This window comes from Falco peregrinus, chromosome 7 (genome assembly GCF_023634155.1).
Source record: "Falco peregrinus isolate bFalPer1 chromosome 7, bFalPer1.pri, whole genome shotgun sequence".
Taxonomy (NCBI): domain Eukaryota; kingdom Metazoa; phylum Chordata; class Aves; order Falconiformes; family Falconidae; genus Falco; species Falco peregrinus.
In genome coordinates, this window is record NC_073727.1 from 10773302 (window position 1) to 10788819 (window position 15518).

The following is a 15518-nucleotide window of genomic DNA, read 5'->3' on the forward strand; positions in this document are numbered from 1 at the left end:
GTGACACTTTGTGGGAACTGCTGTAGTGTAAGAACAAACATGCACTGTAATCAAGTGATTACTTTCAAAACGCAAAGTTTGAGTTAGAAGAATGCAATTATGTATTGTACTGTTAGATACAGATAAAGACTCCTTATTGAGCAAGATTAAATGTTTTGAATTGAGATGGTGATAGTAAGGGATAATTTCTGTAATGATATTGTAATATAACTGGTGAACACCAATGATTACTTCTCTACCCCTACATCCCCCTTAGTGGTTCAGATCTGTGATACATTAAACTAAACCTAAATTGTAACCAGGTATTCTAGTTTTGTTACTACCCTAACAGATCATTCATGATGCATGAAATCTGTAGAAAGTTGGGGTCCAAATAACAAAGTCATACCCAGTAGCTGATAGTGGTAGAATATTGTGGATAACTGGCTAGCTGAAAAAGGTCTCATAGACATAGTCCAGCTGGCTGGACAAAAATGCACATCGCTCTCAGCTTATCTGAAGTAACGCAAAAATACACTGTCTTTGGCTGTTCTTGTTACACAATAACAGGAAGATTTTGGTGGGAAAAGAATGTTGCAGGTGGGAACAGATAACTACAGAAGAGAAACTAGGGGCGGGCTTGGTATTTAGGCAACTAACCAATAATGAGCTTAACTTTTGTAATGTGTATGAGCTAATTATAACAAGGCATAAAAGGTGACTGTAAGGGACAATAAACGAAGTCTGCTGATCACTCATATTGAGTGACTGTGTCTTCCCTCCGTTGCGACAGAATATAATAGAAAAGAAGGATTTTGTGTAGTTATCAAGGTGGGGAACTGCTGATCATAGTATATAAAAGCTTCTAACTTACCCGTGGAGATTAATATTTACCTTTTCTAACAGCATCTTTGGCTAATGTAGGCCCTTCACAGAGCCTTTTCCAGAACCTTTATATGGAATCTGCAATTAATATTGAAAGGTTTGGTTAACATACTTTGAAAAATTTAATGGACTGTTTGATAATTGTTTCAGAGCATAATGCTTCTTGCAGTAACATTTTAATATTGCAGGGTTTTATAGTGGACTCTTAAATTTTAATGTGCAGTCATGACCTGCTAGCTGTGGCGTAGAGTCATGCTCTGTGTAATTGCAGCGTAGGTTTTATTAACCAAATTTTTATAGGGCAATATGGCTCTTGAACCAAAGATATTAGTAGAAGTCTGTGCTTTATGTTGAAGGATTGATTTAATTAATACCAAACTACAGTGAAGAACAGGAAGTGCTATCATTTCTGATGTGTGGTTAAGACTTGGCCACACTTGCTTGATAAATAACAGGAGCCTATTTTTCAAAATCTTATATTGAATATAATTGCAAAAGATACTTGGTTTCCTATACTTGTTTAACATAATTTTAAATATATTTTAACACCATAAAATACAGATTTGTCTTTATATATTCTTTAAAGTGAATTTTTTCAAAACCTAAAATACTTTTAAAATTAATTAAAAGCTATCGTTCAACACCAGTGCCAATATATATGCTTCATCCAGTGGAATAAGTAATAATATTATAAATAGATAATGGTCAAATTAAACATTTAATAGGAAACTGCATTTAATTTTGTGGGTTTTTTTCATGCAAGATGACTTGCAGTTTGATCCATGGCAGGGGGCTGGGGGTGGGGATCCTTACTGGATTGCAAGCATGAAGAAGATCGATTCTCTTTGTTTCTGATATAGGAAGTATCTGCAGTGATGACTACATATCTCAGTATACTGCAGTATCTGTTCTTTAGGCAGTGCTTGGGAAGCAACGATGCATAATTTTTCACATAAATGTTGAACTGATTGGTTTGGCACTTTCAAATTAAAATTATAAAGTCTGTGTAACAAAGCAAGCCATATAAAGTAGTTTCATTTTAACCATGAAAATTCGGGGGGGGGCAGTTTCAACAGTCATGTTGGGGCCCCATTTCGATTTAAAGGTAACATTGTAAGATTTTTATAGTGATTTGAAATAGGGCTGTTTTGTAAGGCTTTTTTTTGCAGGAACAGTGTCCTGAATATTTTTTTTCATTTGTCAGAGGAATAAATTTTCATAATGTAAAGAAACACAAAATCTTACAAGATTTTAAATTCTTGTTCTTTTTGAGAAAGCTTGTTGTATGCTATTTCTAGATCATGCTTTAGTTATTTGGTTAGCAAGCTGAGTCAAACTAAATAGTAGTAATGATAGCCTTTGCCTTCAAAACCCATGGCTATTATTGTAAAACTTAAAGTACTTTATGGGCGGTATCTAATAAGGGCTACAATGACAATTACGTGCTATAACTTCCTCGATTACCAAGACAAGCTGTGAAATCGGTATCTTAAAGTTGGGGAGGGGTTAGTTTGTTTCTAACACTTACGGTCTGTAGGAATGAAGAAGGGGGTGAAACAATACTAAGAAATCGGCAGAAGGATGCTTGAAATTGTAGCCTACATAATTGCTCAACTTCCTAGCCAAATAATGGAAAACTGTGTATATATGGCCACAGGAAAAATTATGCAGTGCACTGAAGTAATATTAACCTTGCTATGTCATCTGTGTATTGTTTGTTGTGTTTGGTTTGTACAGAAAGCTTTCTGAAGGTCTTTAATTAAATAATCAATCTTAGGTTATTTTTTCCTTTAAGACCTTTCTACATTCTCGTAACTTGCTCTGGGAATGAATCAAGGTTGCGTTGCTGGAGGCTGTGGTCGCTTACGCCTTGGACTTATTTGTTGCAGTTGGTGAATGAGGCAGGGAACTTTACCAAGAGAAGCATCGTCTTGGGATATGAGCAGTTGAATATTGCACTTGAGAAATGTATTCTATGTATATTTCAACAGTAGAAATATTTGCACAATTCTATGCAATTTGCTTAACCTGGCCTGTCCATGGTGTTCATCCTTCCAAGAGCCCAACATGTGTTTTGTGATTTTCAGAAGTATGAAACAATTTTAAGAAATAGTTACATGAACTGAAGTAGTTTGAAGCAGTGGCCTAAATAACTGTTGCATATTTTCAGGGTAGGGGAAGGCTATATTTATATCAGATTGACCTTCTGAAACTAATTGACAATTTTGTAACATTGGTTTCTCTGTAGCTTCATTCTGTGTTTGTGGGAGGAGAGTACTGGGGTGGTCTTGCCTCCATAGGGAGGCTGAAACCAGAAAATCATTATTGTGAAATTCCCAAATGCTTCCAGCATGTTCAGCTATGATTTGTCAGCAGAGTTTACACATGTGATATTTTACTGGTGTGTTGAATAGTGATATTTCTAATGAAAGAATAACCTTGAAAAAACAGGAATTCTGAGTTCTGTTTTGGAGCATTCTAGTGATCGCTCTTCAGCTTGTCTTCATTACGGTGTCTTCTACCCTACATTGGCTACTAATCTCCACTCTCAGTGCTTTATCTACTATATTTTATGGGTTTGAATTTACCTATTTCATGAGTTTGAGTGCCAGCAGGGACTGAGATTTAATGCTGCAGGATAAACAGTTTGCCTATTTAGTACCACAGAACTTAGCAGCCTGTAGCATTTGGCTCGATCAGACTGGGCACGTACAGAGTATCTAACATGTAACTGCTACTGTTGCGCACCTGTCTTCTCTTCCAGAACCTCAAATAACATAGTTTGCATTTTCATAATATCTTTTTTTTTTTTTTTTTTTTTATCTGCTGACCACAACACTGACATTGAAAATATTCTTTTGGGATTTGGTTCAGAAGCTTTGGGGTGCAGTAATTTAACATATGAGAATCTATACAATTTATTTGTACTGCATATTTGTGTTAATTCATTTGTGCCAAAACATTTTCGGGATTAAGACTGTAAACACTTTATACACATGCATTACACTTTCTCTAGGTGATTTTAATTTAGTTGGAAATGGTGAATGTTGAGTTTTCAGCAAAATCAAAGCTCAATCAAGGCTCAGCTCAAGGGACAGAGCAGAGTAGTTGAGACAGAGAAGCAAATTTTCACTATTTCTTACTTAATACATTGCATTAGGATTATTTAGGGTGTTTTCTTTATAGATGTCAATGTAGTAATTTTAATTGGCATATATAGATATCATATAGATGTCAATTCAGTATGCACTGCTTATCAGACAAGTAATGGCAATGGTCTTTAAGAATGTAAAATATCTGTGCTGATAATCAGTGCTGGCTTAAAGTGGGTGTGAAGTTTCTATTAACTAATTGCTGAAGCAGTAACCCCTAATTCAAGTCTAGCCTGAGTCTACAGCAAGTATCGTGCAGGCACACTGTTCTTTTGGGGAACACTGTTGCTACTTTTACCTGAGTTTACACTTTCTGGGAGTGCTTTAGCCACACTGTAAGCTTCAAGCAGAGGTTGTAAGCCAGACTCTTTCTGATTTGTCTCTTCCTTCCACCTCCCCATTTCTCTTCCAGGCATAGAGACCCCCAGGAAGAGAGACATTAGAAAGTACACTTTGATAACAAAGAGAAAAATGCTTAGCTGCTATTTAATCACTTGCATCGCAGTGTATATGTTCTATCATTTGGTGGGGACAAGGCAGGAGGCTAAAGGGAAGTTCGCAGCACCACTGAAAAATGTTTAGTTTGCTGCAAAACAACGAACATATTTATGAAATCTAAACAAACAAAAGCTGTTACAAAAGAAATTGATGTTTTCGGACTTCTGAATACTTTGTTTCTGCTAGGTTTTATTATGTAAAATTCAAGCTGCAGGTTTAATTTAGAAAAGCTTAATATTTTCTCCTTTTTGAAGGGCAAGGAGAGAGGTCAAAAACCTTTGAACACACAAGAGCAAATCTTTTACTTTGAAATGTTGCCTACCTGGTTGGCATGGTATTTTTGCAGCGTTCCAAGGGTTGTACAATGCTATGCGAACACCTTTGAGCACCCAGAGGGAAAGCATGCTTCTGACTGCAGAGTGCAAGATTTCTTTTCCTGCTCCCTCCAGTGAGACTGATCAGCATTTTTATTTGTCCCGCAGGGGTTGTTCAGAACTTTGTCGTATACCCATGGTGGAATACAAACTTGACAGTGAAGGCACCCCATGTGAGTATAAAACCCCTTTCAGAAGGAATACCACTTGGCATCGGGTGCCGACTCCCGCTGGGCAGCCTCTCTCTCGTGCCTCTCCAATCCTAGGAACATCTGACAGACTGCAGTGCCAGCAGCTTCTCCAGCAGGCTCAGACAGCCATTCCTCGCAGCACTTCCTTTGATAGAAAACTGCCAGATGGTGCAAGGTAATAGACTCTCTGTTTAATGCCTGTCATCTGCCTATTGTGCCTCGCTTTAGCTATCTCTGCTTTTTAGAACTTTGTTACACTTATTTTTTAAACCTGATTTTGGTGGGTTTTGACAGCAATTTTAATTGTGAGGTTGTATTAAGGAGCATTCACTGAGTCCGGTTCCTTCTGCTTGAAACCAGTGCCTTTGGTTATTTCTGATGGAAGTGGACAGTGCTGAGGATCCTGCTCCTGAGGACAGCTGACCTTTCCCTTTAGTCTCAAGTCAACAAAGTGGGAAAGTGCCTTGTGACTTTTTGATCTAAACAATGTCCTGTGCCCCACCTTTTGGGAGCCTATTTAAACAAAAAATGAATGTAAATAAAATGAGCTCATCCCTTTAAAAATGAATTATTTAATCTCATTACCAAGCTATTGGCATAGTTTCAAAGGGTTCTGTAACTCATTACCAGTCCTTATGCTTTGCTTTGCTTTTAATTAAACAAAGCAGAGCTTGTGATTTGAATATGTAACACCTCTTAGATGATGGGACAGTATCCTTAAATATTAGCTCTGTTCTAATTTAATCATAATTCTTCATAAGATAAAAAAATATTTTTAAAGTTAATTTTTTAAAAATATATTTGACCTTCAAATTATTTAGGAAAACCGTATGTCTTGAGCACAACTCTCAGTCCTTTATTGTTTGCTATTATTTCTGCTTATGCCCTTTTTCCATGGGGTGATATAGTTCTAATTTCCAAGGAAAAAAAGTCCTGCATTTTGAAAATACCTGATTTAGGTATTAAAATCTAAAATATTAGTCTTAAATAGCTTTTAAAACTTCTGGCTGAAATCATGAAGTACTGCTATTGCTGTACCATCTGTCTTATTTAGTAGAAAATAATTAGTGACATTTTATATATGGGTAATAGTAGTATATCTTTGATAATATGTCTATATCATGGCCTGGGGAAGGCAGACTCCCGCTTATGACAATCACTGGTATTCTTCTCCCTTCCCCCCCTCTCCTCACCCCCTGAAAGAAGGATACTGGATTTCTGTATGCATGTATGTAGCATTATAGGACTTAAGCTTTTCCTAATGTCTTGTTACTGAAATTCTCAGTAACATCCAGCATAAGGACACAATGTATCAAATGTCTAGAAATACTTCAGAATTCATGGAGCATACTGTATGCTTATACAGAGAAAAAATGAAAGTTTTCTGACATGCTATTAATTTCCATAGTATTTCACAAACATAAATAGTGCTTCTCCTAACACTCGGTGAAGCATGTGAAAAAATGCTAAGACAGAGGCTACCTCTTGTCATGAAGAAATTCCTGTATCACTTAAATAAAACAAGTGCAATGTGGAAGTGCTATTCTGGGGAAGACATGGTACAGAGTATAAATAATTAAGAGAGGAAAATGATGAACTGTGACATGTGGGTCTTGAAACGTGAAAAAAACACTGCCTAATTGGCACAGGCTTTCTACATGGGAAGGAAGAGGCATAGCTGGTGGCTTGGCAGAGATGACCTTAAAAAAGAAGAGTTTGAAGTAAGGTTGATTAGTCCTTGTAAGTGGTCTTGCAAAGGTGAAAATATATGCTTGGGCTGGGAAAATGATGAAGAGATTTTAGAGGGTCAGAGACCCACTATCAGTTTAGACAAATTGAAGAGTGCAGGCAGGGAGAAGCAGGTTAGTAAAACAGGGAAGATATAGCAACTGATCTGAAAATGAGCTAACAGTGAAGTCAGTGATAAAGTGGTTGGTTTTAGAGATAGAAAGAGGAAGAAGCAACAGAACTATGGGCTAGATACAGTAAAAGACTCAAGCAGCAACAGTTTAACTGCTGTGACGTGTAACAGTTAGGTGCCCAGTCCCCGGAGTGAAATTAAAAACTGGGAGCTGAACATCTATGCTCCTAGCACAGTTGCTGAGGAGAGTTAAGTGCTTTGAGAAGGCAAGCCAAATGTTTTTGAGTTGATCAAGGAGTTTCCTCTAATTAGTTACTAAGAAATACAAGGATATGGTTGAGCTCTGCTCCTGTTTTTAAAAAAATGCCTAGTTCTGTGACAGCTGCTCATAAAGAGTGCTTTAAGAGTGAAACTTCAGTCAGACTCACTTTTCTGGTTTTTCGTACCAAGAAGACTCCATGTACTTTAGTCTTTGAGTGTCATAGGTGAGTGTGTCCTTCCACCTGGAGTCTGAAAGCCATTCCTGAGAGCAGGCACCTACAGCTCTTCTGTAAAGGAACTGTGTGAGGCGTTCACTCACTGAATTTCTGTGGTTGTGAATGGCTAGGCACTTGTCCAGCAAGTAGGAGGCTTGGGATCTAGACATGCTTCGGCCTGGAATAGTACAAACCAATGTCCCAGTTTTGAGGATAATATCCTAAACATCATTCTGGAGGCTGGAAACACATGGGATTATAACTTACCTATGCCTTAATGCTGGTTCACTTAAGCTGTGCAAGAAATGCAAAGTTCTTAGTGGTGAGAAGCAAGAACATGCAAATAGGTTCAACTGTGGCCTATAGACTATTCCACTTGATTGAAAGAGGCTCAGTCCTGTCTATACTTATCAGAGAGAGACAAGGTGAAAAATTAGGCACTACATGATCTACTTCTTATATATGTGTTTGGCTGTTAGGCAAAATGTAATAGCTAATATCTTTAAAACTTTCAAGCTGAACAGTGAAGCTGCTTATTGAATGTCATGTCCTTGGGAAAGTGTTGTGCATAAATACAAAACTACCTCTTTGCACCTGTCCCTGAGTACATTTATTCATTTCTACATATAGCCTTAAAAAAAAAAAAAAAAAAAAGAAAAAGAAAAAGAAAAAAAAAGGGAGATACAGAGATTTCAAGGTAGTGTCACTGTAGAAAATGTAGCTATGGATTGATATGCACAAAAGTGAAGGATAGGAGGGGGATCAAACCCAAATTTGGGTGTTGCATTTCAACTCTGGAAATCTAAGAAGTGTAATTAGAGACATTGTTAAAACATGAGGCTCAAAAGTTTAAATAATAAATACAAAACAATATTATTCATGAAAATGTTTTCTTATTGCTCTTCTATGTCAAAGTATTCATAAAATCAAAAAGGTATTGGTATCACCTCTTCTGAATTACTCTGTTGAAACTTGGAATACATGCAAAGCAACTAACAATCATTTCTGATCCATTGTGAGAGCATCCCATATGTAAATTTAGAGACCTAATCCAGCTGCTGTGACTCCTAAGTAATCCCACATGTTCAGAAGTAAAGCTAGATGTAAGGAAAGTAGGATTTGGCACTAAGACTTTTTTTGCCTTTTCCCTATATTCAGTTGGAAATATTTTATTAATGATGAAATAAATAATATACTTTAAAAATACTTGTTTAAGTTTTGTGAAACTAAGATAAAACTGTAAATTCCCCAAATTAATATGATTGCCTGTTCATATTGCATCTGCGTTATTTGTAAAAATGCATGTATTTCATGAAAGAAGTGCAGCCCACTTCAGAACTGACACCTCACAAATAACTCAGGGCACTGTTAATGACTCTAGTCAACATTACAGAAGTTCTCCAAGCAACCAGTCCTCCTCCAGTGACCCAGGACCAAGTGGGAGCAGCCAATGGAGGCAGCAAGTGGGATATGACGGGTATTGGTAATTTTTTTTTTTTAAATATCTTGGTATAGCTCCCGTGCATCTTCTTTCTAAAGCAAAATTTATATGGATGTTCTATATCTGTATTATTTGCAAATTCTGATAGTATATTTTAAGACGTATTGGTTTACGAATCTTTAATGTGTCATGTATGCCAACAGAATTTTAAAGCCATACTGCTTTAACTCTTTAGGACTAAATTGTTATTTTACAATTCAGGTAAATAACAAACAGTTGTTAGGTTTGCTCTCCCTAGGCCAGAAATCAGCTAGTAACTCAGAACTGGGATAAAATATCTCCTCCTTTGGCTTCAGTGGAAGGGTATTTGATCAAACAATTATCTCTATGGTCTTCAAAGATTTTATTTCCTACTGTGCTTGTTCCAGTGGCATCCATTCCCTAGCATTTCTCCTCCAAAAGAGGTCTCTTCTCCCTGAAAGGCAGTTGCAGTATGTAGATGGTGCTTTTACACCCATGTTAATCCCTTGGTGCTGAAGTTTCAGAAGTTAGCTATCTGTGTATAGAAGACTACCCCAATATACTGTATGTGTTATAAGAACATTATGTGAGACATCTGTTCTAAATTACTTTAAATTTATCACTTTGTTGTATAAATATAGCTGCCGAAAACACTCCTGTTTTATAATGTTAGCTATGGCAGTATCTACACGGCGTAATACAAAAACATTCCAGACTTGACACGCGGCTTTCAGAAGCTACTTTTCAGAAAAAATGTGTACATTGAAAACATCAGCTTGACTCCATGTCTGTAAGCTTAATATTGCTTTGGCGTGATTGATTGTGGATAAGCTATCCCATACAGCATAAATATATATATGCGATGTCCTGGAGGCTCCTCAAGGAATTTCAGAATACTCAGTGAAATCTCTGGCAGCTAAATAGGTGCTAATAATTGAGATAAAACTATAATGATTTTTTTTAACAGTAAACACATGAAAATGCATCTTGGCTTGTGCATCACTTTTCTGGCACAGTTATTTCTAATAGCAACCTTGGGTTTAGTGTGTTGCTTTGTGAAATAATGTGACTTTTGCAACGTAATACAAAGCAATGGATCTGGTACTAGCTTACGTGTTCTGGGTGTGAAAACTGGCAACACTACAGAGTTTCTGTGGGGCTTAGTTCATAAAGCGGTTAAGCATACATTACCGTAGTTCTCCATTGCAAAAACCTCTGGATATATAGCCCAAATAATGCATTTCTTCTTAAAGTTTAATGTCTTGTTGGCCTTGTTCATGCTTAAGATACAACAGTGAGCTGTTGGAAAAATTGCATGTGAATATTTCCTTACAGTGTTTGGAAATGTTACTGTGTTAAATGTTACTACATGTTACTTGCTTGGGTGGTGTGTGTGTGTGTGTGATGATTGTTTAAAGAAAGCAGTTACAAAATACTTGCTTTGAAGAGTAAAAGGTGTTGTTGTTCATCATGTAACTAGTTTTCTAGGAAAATTAAAAAAAAAAAACCAAACAGCTTAATTTTCTGCTTACATTAAAAGGTGCCAGTCCCCTTTGCTCCATGAACACCACCAAGGTTCAGGCTCACTGGAGTGTGAAGGAGGCAGAGAACGAGAGGAAGCTTTGGAAGGAAACAGACATTCTGGTAATAAAACCCACTGTATCTTAAAAATAAATGTTCTTTGCAATACAGTGCCTGAAGTGCAGCCACCTTCTGATGCAGAGGTTTGATACACAATGAGCATGTAATAGGACAGTGAAAGTGGGGACTGTTACAGTCTAACAGAATATCGTGGGATATTTAGGTAATACTTGGAACAAACTACTTCTGAACTTCAGAAAGCCTCATGAATGATGAAAAGCAGGTTGAACCTCATTTAATTAGCATTGAAAAACTAGATCTGAGGAAATTCTGCAAAGATACATGTTTCTGATCCCAAAGAGTGTACAGTCTTTGGAATCCTGATTACTAAGTCATGTGCCTTTTATCTTTGTATGATATACTCATCTTTTTAGCATTCTGAAATTAAACCATAATTATTTATGGCAGAAACCAAGTGGCATGCACCGTCGACCAAAGTTCTGAGCTCCTACAAAGACCGGGCTTTACAGAAAGAAGGCAGTGGCAAGGAGTCACCAAACAAACTTTCACATGTAAGTCTTTTACTTCAATGTCATTCAAAACTCTAAAAAAAAACCCACCAAAAAAGCCCACACAAAAAAACCCGCAAAATACCTCAGCTGGACTCAAAAAATACACCTTAAAAATACGTTTTAATAATTCATGAAGACCACTGTGCCTTTTGGGAGGCAAAGAGTATATTCACCTAGATGTGGGGTGAATTGAATGTGCTTAATCTATGTTTATAAACTAAGAACTCCAAGAGGGCTTGGGTCTGTATTGAGGAGATAAAACTAGTACGGTCTACACTCAGCTATGTATTTACAACTTCATTTATACTGGCTTGCTTAATTTGAGAAGTATTTCATATTAATTAAAAAAAAAAAAAAAAAGGAAATTATTGTCATGTTGTGTAAAATACCCATGTAGTTTAATTATCAATAAGCAGTATAAAAATGTAGTTTGTATGTTAGGCATGCCGAACAGATTTCTAGTCCATCTAGTTTAGTGGCTAGTCTTCAGTAATGGCAAAATCCTCAATGACTTAGTGATGGAATGTACACTGATGATATGCACAGTCTTTTTTCTATTTTTTTTATGTTTGTTATGTGGAAAAAACTGCTATACGGAGCATGAACCTGTACACTATTTGTAGACTTACATTGTAAGAGTAGGAGGCCAGTTTCTCATCTTATGTACATTGATACCTTATGAGAATCTAGCTTGATACTTCTTGAAAAAAGTGCTGTCATAAACAGAATCATGCTGTAGAATTATGCACGTGAAAACAAAAATACTTCCTTTTACCTTAAGCCAAAGCTGACAGGAAGCTAGAATCAGTATATGTAGCAATCAGTATTAAACAGAGCACCGCTACCAAAGTTAAATGATTAGTTTGCTTAACTTGGATTAAAGTTTAATGCTAATGGCAACTCTCAGGCTTTTAGGGTGGTGGGGATCTGAACAGAAAATTTCATAATGGGCTTATGTTTGTGTTTGCCTCCATATGCATATGTGTAGTGCGGGTGCAAAAGAACTATATTGTACAAAGAACCAGCATTATTATAAATACAATACTAATAAAACTAGGCTATTTTGTTGTTAGATGGTGAAAAACAAAAAAAAAAAAAATAGGTCATCACCTTGTAAAGGACCTTGTAATGTTCTCTTTACATCCCCTTTTTGTTCAGCTCAATGAGTCTCTGCCAGCCAGTGAAATTCACACTGAGGGCTACAGCAAACATACAAGAACTCCGTAAAATATTTAACGATTAGGAAAAAAAGGTCTTTCTATCGGTTTTAACTTGGGGGATGAAGGGTGGGAGGAATTTCACTAGCTATTTTCAAATTCTCTTTGCTCTCCTGGAATAAATATATTCCTGCTGGCATGGACTCTGTGTGTGTGTGGAGTTTGAGTGTGTGTTGTGGGGGTATTTTTTTGTTTGTTTGTTCTTGGGGTTTATTTTAATATTGCTCTATGACACAGCCTTTAACAACATGTAACAATAAGGGCCATGCTGCGCTTTCATACAATGATTCCTCTTGGCACAAGGGAATGCATAAAATGATCCTAAGCTATGGCCATAGTGAACTTTGAGCAGGTCAAGATGTCTGTATCAACTGCTGGTGCCTAGATTCACTGCTGCTTGCAGGGTCAGGAAAGTGTCTAAGCATGTATGTTCAGCAAGGTACAGGAAACTTTTTGGAAGGTTCATACATACAATACGCCTTCTGAGGCGTGGAACTGAGCTGTTGAGCTCCCTTGTTTCTTTCCCATGTGGTTCCATTTTACATTTACAGTAACAAGTGACATACCTTTTCTCCAGACACCTTTCTCCAAATCCCTTTCCTTGGAAAATCTGCCCGTTGTATTTCTATCAATTGTTGCATTGTTTTTAAGGTAACAGATAGAATGAACGCAAATGTAGCCCCCTCCTTTTTTCCTAAAATAATTTTCTCAAATTTTGAGGTCTTTTAATTTTCATATGGAATAGAAGTATAATTTCTGGAAAGGCTGCCTTGTTTAACTGCTTTAATGTATGAGCAACAGCTATGTTTAATATACATCTGCTAGGAGAGGGATCTCGTAAAAAAGTTAGTCACCCTTCCACTTATATTCTACGCAATAGAAGTCCATCTGCCGTAATAGAAGTCCATCTGCCCTTATTCTGGCTACTCTGTCACACAGACAACTTAATCCAACTCTCTATAAAATCTCTTTTAAAAAACCAACACAACACCCCAACTTTATTGACATAAATGCCTGACATAATTATTCCACTTCAATAGCCATGCTTAGCTCAGGGCCCTGTGACTTAAGTTGCTTTCATCTGGTACACATACATCACAATTGGCTTCAATTTGACTAGCCACACATCCAATTGGATTTGATCCAATAAGCTGCATATTTCACCCACACTGAGAAAAAGCCAACGATAATTCAGCCTTTGGTGTTTTTCAGATTTGCAGTAGAACTTGTTTAAACAAATAATTACCGATGCTGCGAGCTTTAACAAATGCTTATTTTAACTGTTCAGAAATGCAATTTTATGGATGTTAAGCAGGTCTTATAATCAGAAAATTCAAGTGTGATCTTAAGATTTGCCATAGAAGATGGAACTAGAGCCTTTTTATTTGTGGTGACATCAACCTTTAATGTGCCTAGCCAGCTGTGCAATTCATTTCATAGAAACTGGTGGTATAATTAGCTCTTTTCATACTTTGCAGTTATATTATAGCATACTGTAAAAAATAACAAAATGGTCTTTGAATGGCACAAATTCAGTAATTTATATGAAAATAAATATTTTACTATTTAACTTGAGGGGGGTCTTTTTTTATTTGTTTTCTTGTTGTTAAGATTGGAGACAAAAGTTGTTCAAGCCACTCAAGCAGCAACACCCTATCCAGTAACACGTCCAGCAACAGTGATGAAAAACACTTTGGTTCTGGAGATCTGATGGATCCTGAGCTGCTTGGATTAACATATATAAAGGGAGCTTCTACTGACAGTGGAATTGATACAGCTCCCTGCATGCCTGCTCCTCTTCTGGCCCCTTTGCACCTTGCTGGCAACAGGTCTGGAGTACATTGTCGTACCGAGCAGTGGGCTGAGTCTTCTGAAACTCCTGGGCCAGATGATGATCCATCTAAAATCTATGCTGTTCATAGCTATGCCTCTGCTATTTCTACCAGTCATACAGCTGAAGGGAGTATGGGAGACCTAAGTGAAATCTCTTCTCATTCCAGGTATGTTTTTCTTACAAATTAGGGATTATGGAGTATAGATTAACATACAGATAACTTTTTCATTGTTGTTATTCTGTTTAGTTTTCTTTGAAAGTGCACTTAACTGATCTTGATATTTTTTTGTTGTTGTATTTAAACTGCTATATGAGCAATTTTCAAGCAGGTTTTGATGAGTCTGCATAAAAAAACATAGCTAGCCCTACTCCCAGATCTGATGGGGACTTTATATCTGACCTTGTGTACATTGCTTAGCTTTATAAAATTGGGAAAAATCCCTGAGTAAAAGGGAAGTTTGCACCTGGACGTGCATACTTTATTTAAAGTTCACATACTTTATTTATTTTTTTTTAAGTACAGTGTAACAAATTACCTGGAAGTTGATACTGAGGGAAATTAGAAAAATTGCAATGGGCAATATTTACATACAGTGGTGGGCAATTTTTACATATAGTGAAACTGCATTGAAAACATCCTGCCTAATTTACATTATCGCAATGTATGCTTTATGATTTTTTTTTTTTTAACTGAATTTCTGACTGATTTTCAGCTCTTTTTTTTGTTACCAGTGGAATGTGAGCATGGTACATCTGTTGTAAAGCAAACTTTGAAAGTTCACTTTTACAGCTGGTTGCCTTTATCTCCCAATTCCCATTTTATGGTGACTTTGAAGCTGAAGCTTTGGTCTATGTATTAAGGTTTTTACTCTGTAAAGAAGAAAACTGTTCTTTTTTTCCCTCTGATTTTCCCGTTTTCAATGTCAAACAGTACAGGAAAATAACCAAGTAGTATCTTGTATCCTCATTTCTTTATATGCTTGACATGAGTGCGTTAGTCTTGTATACTTACTCTGACTTCTAGATTACTTTTTTCACAAGTTATAGAAGATAATATAGACTACTGTATAGACTATTGTGAAAATTAGGTAAATGCTGTCACATTAAGCTTTCACTACCCCATGATAATGCAGAAGCTCCAGATTTACTCTGCTTTGTGTGTGTTGAGATTTAATTTTATATATTGAGATTTCTAAAGCACTACAAATAAGCTCTGTGTTTCTAGAACTTCATTATAATGAGCTGAAATAGATTTCTAATGTCTAGAATGTGTATTCTCAGCACTTGTGTGACAGCTGCCATATTTAAATTGCCAGGCAGCCATTAAGTTATCTGCTGTTCACTTCTATGGAATAAAAATTTTATGGATTCGTTAATTTTATTTTTTTAAAAAAAAGGCATATAGATTTTAAATTACTCTACCTAGACATTTCCAA

General features: G+C 36.5%; 1 protein-coding gene across 8 annotated transcripts in view; it reads left to right on the forward strand.

Annotated features, from left to right (window-relative positions):
- The window catches only part of SIPA1L2 (signal induced proliferation associated 1 like 2), a 151861-nt gene that overhangs the window by 108530 nt on the left and 27813 nt on the right, over window positions 1-15518 (forward strand). For 5 of the 8 annotated variants that reach the window (XM_055810595.1, XM_055810596.1, XM_055810598.1 and 2 more), the window contains 5 exons: window positions 4997-5254; window positions 8810-8899; window positions 10419-10522; window positions 10928-11031; window positions 13860-14248. In XM_055810595.1, the coding sequence (XP_055666570.1) occupies window positions 4997-5254; window positions 8810-8899; window positions 10419-10522; window positions 10928-11031; window positions 13860-14248 (945 nt within the window). The remainder of the gene's footprint in view (window positions 1-4996; window positions 5255-8809; window positions 8900-10418; window positions 10523-10927; window positions 11032-13859; window positions 14249-15518) is intronic. The other 3 variants (XM_055810597.1, XM_055810600.1, XM_055810601.1) reach the window with 1 other exon arrangement.